General features: G+C 38.0%; 1 protein-coding gene across 2 annotated transcripts; it reads left to right on the top strand.

The window, feature by feature from the left end:
• The first annotated feature begins 950 nt into the window (after positions 1–950).
• On the top strand, positions 951–12348 carry fam3c (FAM3 metabolism regulating signaling molecule C). 2 transcript variants are annotated; one of them, XM_027163928.2, is made up of 10 exons: positions 951–1035; positions 1703–1771; positions 1864–1968; positions 3727–3753; positions 5760–5883; positions 6948–7006; positions 7108–7158; positions 7357–7441; positions 10530–10656; positions 10800–12348. In XM_027163928.2, the coding sequence occupies exons 2-10, from the start codon at positions 1756–1758 to the stop codon at positions 10887–10889; spliced, it is 684 nt and encodes a 227-aa protein (XP_027019729.1). In that variant the 5' UTR covers positions 951–1035; positions 1703–1755; the 3' UTR covers positions 10890–12348. The 2 variants fall into 2 exon arrangements, with proteins under 2 accessions (XP_027019729.1, XP_027019728.1); XM_027163927.2 differs by having other exon boundaries at positions 1023–1160.
• Positions 12349–12919: the final 571 nt, after the last annotated feature.

The raw sequence follows: 12919 nt of genomic DNA, 5'->3' as shown, positions 1-12919 counted from the left end.
TTTACATGCTGTTTTGCACACTTTTTTGCTCTTTGCACATGCTGTCTCACATTTCAGTCGTTTGCTGTTTTGCACAATCCTTTACATTTCACATATTGTCTTGTAATTTTTTGTCTGCACTGTCTTTTGTCTTGTCTGTCTTGTTTGTCTTGTCCTGCACTGTTTGCACCAGGTTGCACCAGGTTGTACAGATGCACTTTATGTATCTAGGACAACTTACTAAGTCCTTAGCTCTGTCTTTGTTTTATGAAACACCATGGTCCTGGAGAAACATTGTCTCATTTCACTTTGTACTGCAACGCTAATATAGTTGACATGACAATAAAACCTTCTTGATTTGATTTGACTTGAAACTACAAAAACAAGAAAAAATTTAGGGCAGCTGTTTAATTCTATCAGTATGTTTATTTTAAATGATCTGTAAATGATCCAGAACTTGGGGCAATGGTGGCTCAACTGCTTAAGGCTCTCGGTTGTTGATCGGAGGATTGGGGTTCAAGGCCCAGCACAGCAGGCTGCCACCGTTGGGCCCTTGAGCAACGCCCTCAACCCTCCATGCTCCAGGGGCACTGTATCATAGCTGCCCCTGCATTCTGACCCCAACCTCCTCATTTGGGGTATGTGGAGAAAAGAATTCTGCTGTAATATATATAGTGATGATAAAGGCCATGATGCCTTTGGTGTGTTTGTGTATAAATTGGTGTCAAAGGTGTATAAAATTAGTGTCATTAGTGTATTCAATTGGTGTCATTGGTTTATAAAATTAGTGCCATTGGTGTATAAACTGGTGTCTACTCTGTTCTATTATTTTATATAATATTATGCCTAACACTGCTATATATTGAGATGTGGAATGCACTGAGAGATCATCAGCCTGTTCGGTTCTGGTTGTGCCGGTCTTCCCCACCCAATAACGCAATGTAAATTGCACGACACCGTGTACAGACCTGCACACATCACACTCCTGTGCGTGTGCGCGCAGACTCTAGTGCCTTTAAGCCACGCCCCCTTCGTTTTACAGCTTCGTTTCTGTTGGTGAGTAGTTGATGAAGTCTGGTTTGTTTGTTGGAGCTTTCTTTTACTGTCTGTAGCTCTTGTATTCGTGGCACCCAAATTCTAGTAATTCAAATTCCCTCGGATTTGGATTTTAAAAAAGTTTGGTATGTGTTCACATTTTGTAAAGCTTTATATTGGTGTTTATGGCTGTCGTGTCATGTAGCTGGTGTTTGCTAACTGGTCTGGTGTGTAATGTCAGTGTAGAGAAACCGGTCTCGCGACGTGTAAATACCGCAGCTGGTTCACATGTTAACACGGCTAACTGAATTAATTTATATAAAACCTTTTTTTTGTAATAACTAGCTGTAGCGTATTGATAATTAAAAAAAAGCTTTAATTTGATAGTGGACTAAGTTTCCGGTTCTGAACTAGCTTTTCTCCACCACAGGTCTCCGAATGCTAACAGCTAGTGGTCTGTTAGCGTCTGTCTGACGTTTCCTTCTTGACTTCATTAACTTCCACTGAATCAGATTAACTCTTCATTATTTACAGAAAGTGCTCCTTTTTACATTTTGCACTCACATTAATAACCAGGCAGGCGATTTGGCTAACTAAGTGATCTTGTCTTGAAATGCTATGCGTTTAAAGTTCTCTAGATGAATGAAGTTTACTGACTTTGTACTAATGCTGATGTGTTATGTTTCAGGAAATTGAATCATTCTTCATCTCCGCAGTTTTACCAATACATGTTTTGATAAAATGATGAGAACAGGAGGTCTGTACTTTTCCCCCCTTATTTTACCTGGTTTTGTTTTGCTGAGGTTTTCAGTTGGTATTAATTCATCATGATGTTCTTTTTAATTACAGCAATATTGAGATTGATAGTCCTGGTTTCTGCCTTCCTCCTGGCAGCTTTCCTGGCTTTTCAGCTCCTGGAAACTCACATGGATATCGGTCTGTCACGTTTATTAGGTAAATATTACCTGCCTGCAGTTTCCTGATTGTCCTATAACATTTAGTACCATATATGTTTGAACACACCTGATGATTGTGTAAAAGTAAATACTACGGGCAGAAGCCCAGTCACCTTTCCAGGATCTTAAACTGTTTGTTATCGGCAGGAGTGGCAGGTTGTGGATGAACCGATTCAATTCAGTTTTATTTGTAACATTTTTAACAATGGAAGTCGTCACAATAACATATGCACAGAAGATCAAAATTAGAGAACAATGTGTAAGCACTTTTTTTTTGTAATAAAATTCTAATATGAATATTAGCTCGGGAAACTGGGGATGCATTGACCCTTCCATACAGCTGAAACAAGAGAAAGCATCCCCCAAACCATGACACTTTCTACACCACTTTTTACTGTCTTTTTACTTTGGGTTCTGTTTTTCCTTAGTTTGATGCCTGTGGATACATAATGTTTCCCATCAGACCTAATCTGCTCTAATCAAGTTAAAATCTTGACCAGTTCTTCTGGTTAATTTCTTCAGAACATACTGAAAGTGTCATGGGGCTCTGGTAGTGCTCTTCCTGGTCGTCCTCCTTGCAAAAAAAGAGCTGATAACAGTCTTGATGCAGTCTTTTTTTTTTCTTTCTAAAGCCCTTTTGTAGCTCTCCAAATGCTCTTGAAATCGTCTGGTGCTCATCTAATTCATCTGGTGATTTCTAATTACTGCAGTAATAAATACATTTTAGTAGCAAGTTCTTTAACCCTATCTGATGCAGTGAGTAGCTTCTCATTTATTAAGCAACCATTTCAGAAGACATGTCCATGTTATGTCCATGTTAAATATGTTCTATGGGTCAAATTTTTGGTTTAAGAAAGCAACCAAGACAATAGCTGAAAAGACTAAAATTGGGTTAAGAACTGTCCAACGTTAATGCAACGGATTCTAAAACCTAGAAGTATATTGGTGAACAGTCATCTTTAAGGAAGAAATGTGGTCAGAATAAAATCTTGAATGATTATTGTAGCTTACTTAGGTGGAATCAAATCATGAATAAAAACAGCAGTAGAAGTCATGGTGTTGTTTACATTTAGGCCTTTGCCAGACACTCTTGTCCAAAGTGGATTTTGCATTTATACAACTGCGCAGTTGCTGCTTGCTGTTATATTAGTAGCCTCTAGTGGGACCTGTGCTCATACTTCAGTACTTTGCAGTTTGTCTTGCATTTGACAGAGGACACCAGAATTTGCAGGCCCACAGTGCCACCCCATTCTCTTCGTTGATGAGAGGAAGTTCACTGTGCACATGTGACATGTGAAAGACCCATGACTGGTTTGGTGGTGGGTCAGTGGAGGTCTGGGGAGGAATATACAGTACTTAGACCTACTCTTATTGCTGTTAGGTACCAGGATGAAATCCACAAAGCCATTGTCAGACTTTATGGTGCATCCCCCAGGACAACATTCACCATCTCATTAGGTGCATCCTCAGACTTGTAGGGAGTGCAGACAGGCACAGAGGGGTAATAAACTCTTCTGACTTGTATCGAGTTTCTGTGATGAAATTCATGCAAGTTTATTCAGCTTTTTTAAATTTTTATTTTTAAAGTATGATTTTGAATCCAGCCCTCAACAAGTTCATTATTTCCATTGACCATTGTAACAATTTTGACATCATAAAATCATATTCATTGCACTTTCAAAACATTTATTATGGGCTTTATTAATATGTGCATCAAGGCAAAAAGTAAACACTAACATTCTCTTTATCTCTGTAGGGGGAACTGGAGTCATTGAAGAAGAGGGTGAGTGTATTTGTCTTATAATCACAGATTGTGTATTTTATAATCTACTAATTCTGTAATTTGAAATGTTACTCTCTGAAATCTGGACACAAAGTCCATAGAGAATGTTTACAGTGCAGGGGTCCCAAAAAGGGAATTTAACACTGCTTTCCACATTTTTAATGTAACTGTATTAACAAATGTCAATTGACATTTCTTTGTAAACACACAGTGAGTCCACGCTCCAAACTTTGGCTCCCAGTTTGGCAACAGTGTGGTGTGTAAAAAATATTCTTGTTTGCCGTAACCCGACCGACCCCGTCAATTTAGGACCTTTAAGTCCGACCGACTTGTCGGTTGTATTTGCGTTAAGACCGACCTTTTTTTTTTAACTCTTCAAACAACTAATACAAAAGCAATAAAATGATATTAACGGATTCGGGCACCGTAATAAATCTAAAAAAAAATCATTAAAACAGCTCGATACCGCTTTAACTTGGCACGAAGTTCTGGAAAAACTGTGTCCAGCATCAAAATAAGGTTTGCGATGATGCGCCCGAAGGCGCGGGTTGAAGACCCAGTCAGTGACGTCACGATATGCTAATTTGTTTAAAGTCATATCCACGTAATCACCATCACCAAAATTGTACTTTTTTTTTACATTGAAACTTGATAAAAAAATTTTTTTAAAAAAGTATAGACCTATATACCTACCGACCCTTTTTTTTATTTTTTTTTTTACTGTTACCGCAAACCAAATTATTTTTAAGGATGGCCTCAAAGCAAATTAATTCATTCTCAGAAACCACTTAAACATGCCAGCACAAGGCAGTGGAGAGATTTAGTTCTAACTGATTAAAAATAAGTGTTAAAAAAGCAGCTTGATTTAGGTTTAACTGATTTTTTTTGTTACTACTTCTAATAATATTGTCGCCTTATTCACATGAATGTCAATTTCTCAGAAAAATAACAGCAAAAACCTGGAGAGTGGAATGAAAATGCTTAACCTTCCAAATTAAATAATTTCTATAGGTCATTCATTTATATAGAAATGTTATGACATTCAATTTTGAAAAGAACAATAATCCTGTAATAATAACTTACATAAAGTTAAAGCATTTTTTTCTATTTTGTCTGTGCAAGGTTATTTTTTAATACTAGAAACTTTGTGGGTGTAACTGGGAGTTTACAGTTGAACATGACATCACGGTTTAAACTTGATATTGGTGCCAGATTGCCCTTAAACTGGTGCAGGGTGTGGTGTATAATTGTAGCGGGATATGCATTAATAGTAATTACGCCTCCTTTAGTTTCATTTGTAAAATAGAGTAGTTGAATCCAAAACTATATGGACACCTGTCCAATACACCCATATGTAATAGGGCTGACACTTTTTTGAAAAATCAAATTTGAACGAATGCCACCTTTTCAAATTTCTTTGAATATGTTCAGATATCCTCCCTCTCAATAAAAGTCTACATACACTCCGTACCATGTCATCGAAAATATGCAGTCATACCAGGCTGTATGCTTGGCACTGCTCTGCTTGTTTGTGCCTCTGTCTGACTTTGTTCTGCCTTGTTGAGATGGTAACCCTTACCTGAACATGAAGATTTGTTGTCATGGAGGTCTAAGAAAGCTTATTTTATTTATTTTAACAAAGTTGACAAACAGCAGCATTATCTTTGATGGTAACTTTGCATTGCTGCTTGTTTTTATATTTCATTTTAAAATCATTACTTTAATTTATTGATGGGTCAAGAGGACATTCAAAAATTTCAGGGCACCCACTGCTGGATCAAATGCTAAACAACAAAACTAAAAGCTGTCTAATTTATGCTTAGGCTGCATATTAATAATTTTATGGGAAAATTATACTCTGGATGGGAAATTGCTCTGTAATGCCTGCTTTACAACACTGGGTCCTGCTGGAAGAGTTTGACAAATGGCATTACAGACTTAATTGTAGTAGAACCCGGATTGAAAATATCTATGTATATTAAACATTTTCCCCCTATGTTCCCTAGATACAAAGACACCTCGTAACAAATGTGGCGTGTATAAGGCTTGTCCTGAAAACCATTTCGCCTTCAAAATGGCCAGTGGAGCTGCCAGTATCGTTGGGCCCAAAATCTGCTTAGATGATGAGATGTATGTACCTTCACTTTGCCTGGGTATTTATAAATCATGTCTTTTTCTTTTGTGTTTGTATGTGTGGAAGGCCTTGCATTGTGTGTGGCTCAATGTCAGGACACATTCTTTTTAAAATGGTGCACCTTTCATATTCATTCTGAAGTATTGTTCACATTTGTCAGTACAGCGAGACAGCAACTTGTCCTTTAGTGGTCCTTTCTGACACTGCACCACAGCAAGGGTCCAACTAAGATATTGAAGACAACATTTTCTGAAACAATGAGAAAATATTCTGTGCACTCATTTGTCCCTATTTATGAAGGATCTTTAAAATTGAAGATCTGATCGTGTAGCATCCAATCCACAGTGCTCAGCTACAGGTTTGTGAACCAGGTGATTAACCTCGAAGGTCAACCTGCAGAATTGTCCCTTCCATGTATCATTGAAATGAACAGCTGCTATCGGCTAATCAGGACCACCTATTCATCTGTCATGGTGATATTGTATGGGATGTTACTCTGTCTAATTCATCTACATGCTTCTGGAACTTTTGGGAAGAGTGCTGTTCTCTACAGAGGAGCAAGTATTGTTTGTGAGTGTGATCATTTTGAAATCACTGTTTTGCTAAAAGGTGAGAGAACTTGAGAAAACACTATTGAAGAAAATATTGAGCCATGGAGACAGTAGGAAGCTGAACATGTAAACACAAACTGTGGTCTGATTAGCCTTAACTGGGTCACCTGGAGGATGGTGTATGATGTTAAATACCTGAGAACTCCAGTTCTTCTTGCCAAAGTATATTTTAAGGGTATTTCAGACAAATAAGTAACAAAAATTATCCCCCGATGTTGCTGTCTAGCCAGTGTCTTTTCTAACCCAGATGAGGATGGCTTTCTTTTGGGTTTAGTTTCTCTCTTCTTTTCCTCCTGCTGTGCCTTTGCCTTGATAATTAGTCATAAATGTAAGATTTCTGTAATGCTGCTTTGTTACTATTTGTCCATATTTTGAAAAGGTGTAAATAAAATTGAAATGTTAAAATTGAAGTGAATAGGTTTCCATCTGTATGATTTTTCTCTTCTCAGATTGATGAGTGGTGTAAGGAACAACGTTGGAAGGGGTTTGAACATTGCCCTGGTCAATGGTAAGACTTGGTGGTGATGAACAGTTTGGTTTATCATGAAGACTAAAGACTTAATTGAGACAATTGTAATCACTGATGCACCATACTTGTGCCTGTTGTAGGAAACACTGGCAAGTTGATCAAGTCTGAATCCTTCGATATGTATAATGGAGGTGAGTGTTTACTTCTTACACACACTTTCAGCGTTTACCTTCTTTGCTAATGGATTACCAGACCATAGTCTATTTTTTGATGCTGATATACAGAACAACTCGTGTTGCTGGAATTCATTATATGAAATGGCCCAAACACTCGGTTTATCCATCCATTTGTCTGTCAGGAAAAATAAAAATTACATTTTCTTTTCCCAGATGTCAACATACTCATCCAGTATTTGAAGGATATTGAAGATGGAACAGTTGTCATGATGGCTACTTTTGATGATTCTGCTACAAAGTGGGTTTTCTTAATCGTTTTCAGTGAGCTAAGTAAATATTGTATACTTCTATACTACTGCATTTGTAATTATATATATTACTAGTGCAAAGATCCACTTCAAATGTACACTCATAATGTCTATTTGAACTTATCACATATTAACAGAAACATATGCATTCATAAGCATAAACCCAGATATGTTTAAAAACTAAATTCTTTAGGAAAAGGGCAGATTCATAATACAAAAGTGGAAAGAACCAACTACTTAATTACACAGGTGATGCAAGATTTCACAACCGTGCTCTAAGCCTAATGATGAGTATATTTACAGCATTTGGCAGACGCCCTTATCCAGAGCGACGTACATAAGTGCTTAAATCTCTAACATTTTATACATTAATGCTGGTTCACTAGGTTACATACTTAAGATACCATGAGTTTAAAACATTTGTTCAAAGTTACAATGAAAAAGTGTCGTCTTTTTTTTTAATGCAAAAGATAAGGAAAGAAGTGCTAGTTGAAGTGTTTCCTGAATAAGTAGGTCTTCAACCGCCTCTTGAAAATAGCCAGTGACTCAGCTGTCCGAACCTCTAGGGGAAGTTCCTTCTACCACCTTGGTGCCAGTACAGAGAAGAGTCTTGTAGTATACTTGCCTCTTACCCTGAAAGATGGTGGAACCAGTCGAGCAGTGCTGGTAGATCGGAGGTTGCGGGGTGCAGTGCGAGGAGTAATGAGGGCTTTGAGGTAAGAGGGAGCTGGTCCATTTCAATCGGATGCGTGCAGCTACCGGAAGCCAGTGGAGGGATCGCAGCAGTGGGGTGGTATGTGAGAACTTTGGCAGGTTAAAAACAAGCCGGGCAGCTGCATTTTGGATCATTTGCAGAGGATGGATTGCATTTATAGGTAGACCTGCCAGCAGTGCATTGCAGTAATCCAGTCTAGAAATGACAAGAGACTGAACAAGTACCTGAGCAGTCTGTGTGGACAAAAATGGCCGAATCCTTCTAACGTTGTAGAGAAGAAACCCGAAATGAGCGAGTCACATTAGCAACATGAGAGGAAAAGGACAGTTGACTGTCCATGTTTACCCCAAGGTTGCGAGCTGTGGCTGAAGGGGAGATCAGATCGTTGTGCAAGGATATAGCAAAACCATGTGATGAAAATCATGTGATGAAATAACTTCACCAAGAGAGTGAGCATACAGGGAGAAAAGAAGAGGACCAAATACTGAGCCCTGTGGGACGCAATTGGAGAGTCTGCGTGAAGCAGATGTCACTCCCCTCCATGTTACCTGATATGAGCGTCCTTCCAGGTAGGAAGCAAACCATTCCCAAGCTGATCCGCAAATCCCAAGACTCTTGAGGGTGGATAAGAGAGTCTTGTGGTTGACCGTATCAAACGCTGCTGAAAGGTCAAGGAGGATAAGGATGGATGACAGTTTGGCTGATCTAGCAGCATGTAGCTTCTCAGAGACATCCAAAAGGGCTGTCTCTGTAGAGTGAGCTGCTTTAAAGCCAGACTGGTTGGGGTCTTGGAGGTTGTTCTGTGAGAGATAGACAGACAGTTGGTTATAGACAATGCGTTCAAGAATTTTTGAAAGAAATGAGAGAAGTGATACCGGTCTGTAGTTACTGATGTCTGATGAATCCAGAGCAGGTTTCTTTAGGATGGGAATAACCCTTGCTTTCTTGAAAGTAGTTGGTACCTGACCAGATGCTATGGATCTATTGACGATAGTGGAAATGAAGGGCAAAAGGTCTTGCAAGATGGTCTGGAGCATAGTGGTAGGGAGTGGATCCAATGGGCAGGTGGTAGGATTGCAGGACTGGATGAGTTGTAAAATGTCTTCTGCTGCCACAGTTGAGAAATGTGACAATGAATGTGTAGGGGAATCCATACTCTGAGATGTAAGTGCAGTCGGGGCTGAAGTGAAGGTTCGGCAGATTTCCTCAATCTTCTCCTGGTAGAAAGAAGCAAAGTCTTCTGCAGTCAGGGAGGATGAAGAAGGTGGAGCCGGGGGGTTGAGCAGAGAAAAGATGATGTTGTGGAATTTCCGAGGGTCATGTGAAGAAGCTTCAAGCTTTTCCTTGTAGAAGGAAGTCTTGGCAGAAGTCACATCTGACTAGAACTTGACAAGAAGTGTTCGGTAAAAATCAAGATCTGCATCAAGTTGTGATTTCTTCCACTTTCTCTCTGATGATCTTAGCTCTCTTCGATTGTTGCGCAGCACATCTAAAAGCCAAGGAGCAGAACAAGAGGTTTTCTTGGGTTTAATGAACATGGGGCAGAGGAAGTCCATAGTTGAGGAAAGAGATAAGAGGAAAGTATCTGTGGCTGAGTCCAAGGGTAGTGAGGAAAAAGACTCAGGATCAGGAAGGGAAGAAAGAGTGCCAGAAGCTACAGATGAAGGGGAGACCGAGTGAGTAAGCCAGCAGTCATTCTAAAAGAGCGTCAGAAAGATTCGAAAACATCAGTTACACAGATTTCCCACACTGAACTCTTCCACTTAAAAAAAGCACATAGACACTTGTCTAAACACAATTAACAAATCTTTGCAACATCATCCTCTGAGCAGAAAAAGCAAATTTAGAACTCATGGCCAATAATTCAGCTTGTTCTGGGCTATACATTAAACACAACACTGCAAAAGACTAATTACGCAATACCATGGATGTCTCAAAGCTTTGTGGCAACAAATACCATGGATGTCTCAAAGCTCAGCTGTAAGTGGCAACAAAAACTGTTTATTATGATTATTATTATTATTATTATTATTATTATTATTATTATTATTATTATTATTATTATTAATATTAAATTAATTCACACAAGCTATTAGACTTGGAATACATTGTGTGTAAAAGTGTTAAGTGGATATTTGTGCCGAAGTTTCTGGAATTATTTAGAAATAGAATTATTTTATTGTTTATTCAAAAATGATTTGTCATTTTCAATGGTTGACTTTAATGCAGTTTAGAGAACAGTGTTTCGAACCTATTGTACTCTGATTACTTTGGTTATTAGGGATTTATTTGAGAGATCTGCTTCAGAGCATTAAACTATCGGTAATATACATTCGTATCCTTCTTTTTCCTCTTTTTAACAGACTTAATACTGAGGCAAGGAAGATAATATCAGCACTAGGCAGCTCCTATATCAATTCACTAAGCTTCAGGGACAACTGGCTTTTCGTCGGAGGAAAAGGGATCAAAACCAAGAGTCCTTTTGAGCAGGTGAATTTACATCATCTCCATCTTAAGCATGATCAGGAGGCAGCATGGCTCAGAAATTATACTGAATTCAATTAACTTTCTTCAGTTTAAGTAAAGCTTAGGCCTGTAATGAACTGGAACTAAAACTCTTCTAATGTTCTCAGTACATCAAGAACAATGCCGAAACAAACAAGTATGAAGGCTGGCCAGAAGTTCTGGAAATGGAGGGCTGCATTCCTCAGAAACTGGACTGATGTTCTCGTCTTGGACCAAATTAAGTATTTTTGGCCTGTGTGTCCAGTCAGTTGGAACAAAAGTTCTTCCATAGAATTCACTTTTCACTATATGCAAAAGATTATACTAGATTCTTCATTCAGTGAATATGCAATCTGACAGGCAAGGTGTAGACGGCCGCAGTCATACGCCGTTTCAGCTTTTTCATACGCCGTTTCAGCTTGTTTTGTAAATATAAGAGTTTTTAAAATATATATTATGCCTAAGGGTTGAAAAGGTGAGAATGTTGTACATTTTTTGTTGACACAATGTGAAACTGGTGCAGACAGATACTGATGTGGCTTCTTGGGTTTGTTTTGCCATTTGCTCATGTTTTTGATTTTTTTTATTATTATTATTTTCATTTTTTTGTTTTTTTAAATAATATGCTTTCTGGGTTGAAACTGTGTTTTGCTTGAATAATGATTTTACTCAACCTATTGAATCATCCTGTGTCAACTCTCTCGCACAGGTTTTATTTTGTTTTTCTTTTCTTTCTTAATCATTTTGATGATCAAACTCTTTCATTAATTTGTTCATTGCACTTTAATCAAGATTCTTTGAAGACAGTGTTTGTTTAGGTTCAGTCTTATTTAAGTGCTTTACTGCTCATATTTTCTGAGCAGTTAACTATTTTCTAATTTTTCCTTAGATTAACACTTTGTCATTTGATTACTGGGGTGTTTGGATGCAAGTGAATGTTAAAATGTATTTATCTTAAGAACAATCGCAGTCCTGTTTTTTTATTGCTTTATTTATTGTCTCTTGCCATTAGGATGGTGAACTGCAGTGTTGGAGGGCAACAGCATGAGCAAGTTTATCATTCTACCTCATTTAACAACTTGCTTTCAAGTCTTCTAGTGGTAGAAAAGGTAAAATAATATACAATATGTCCCTTTGCTGTAAAGCTCAGCCTGGGACCTGCTATACTGCATGTTGTTGCATCCCTTACAGTAATGGATTCACGTTTGCCTTGAAACGCTTACAGGCACACAGCAAACTTACCCATTCTCCAAGATGCTTAGAAAACCGTACCAGACAATTTCCATATAAAACTGCACAAAGTGTTTAAGATGGCTGGAGCAAAGATTGTTCCTTTTTCTGTACTTTCAGATTATTCGTGTTTACTGATTTTAAACAGCACAATATTATGTAGCATGTTACTGTATTTTCCTTACACACACTTCTTCCCCTGATATATTGTGGCTAATGAGATGTATAGGAACATTTAGTATTGTAATCTGCAAATTCATTTTCTTGATCGTTATTAAATACAGCATATAGCCATCTTTCATCAACTAAAATTTGAGTGATTTGCAGTTGCTGATTTGCCAAAGTTAGAAGAGAACCAGTGATGTGCCTTATTTTATATATCCACAAAGGATATTGTGCCCACATACCAATCATATTTGAGCTTTTAAAAATAAACTTGTAAACCAATTCAATTCTGTAGTACATTTTTACTTTGCGGTCTTGCGGCCCTTTTTAGAAGAGCCTATTTTTATACATATTGTTTGCAGTGTAAATGGCTTCAAAAACGGTGTTTGTTCTGGTGTGTGTTTGTGTGTGATCACAGCCAGAGCTCTACCATGGTAAGTGTCAAAGTGCACTTAAAATCTCCTTGTCCTCTCTCCATCTCTCTCTGTAACACATCACCCATGTGACCCTGGAGCACCTGAGCCAAGCACTCTTACCCCATGGCTACATCAGAAATGTGTCATGGGTCTTTTCAGTTTACACACAACAACTGTTATCTATCAGACATAAGCAAAGATGGGCTAGTAATTAGTGCCTGACTAATTTGATTCAAATCAGATTATATTTATTGGACTTTTAAAGTTTCTCACAGCAGCTTTACAGAAATATAAACATTCAGAAAAAAGTTTCAAATTTAAATTTATCCCTAAGGAGTGAGGCAAAACTCCCAGAGAGGAAAAAAACTTGGAGAGAGATTTCAATTTTGTATACACTCTAACTGTATATAGTCATTTGAAACTGGAACCAGGAGCTA

This window comes from Tachysurus fulvidraco, chromosome 10 (assembly GCF_022655615.1).
Source record: "Tachysurus fulvidraco isolate hzauxx_2018 chromosome 10, HZAU_PFXX_2.0, whole genome shotgun sequence".
NCBI lineage: Eukaryota > Metazoa > Chordata > Actinopteri > Siluriformes > Bagridae > Tachysurus > Tachysurus fulvidraco.
This window is presented reverse-complemented; position numbering and strand designations above follow the sequence as displayed.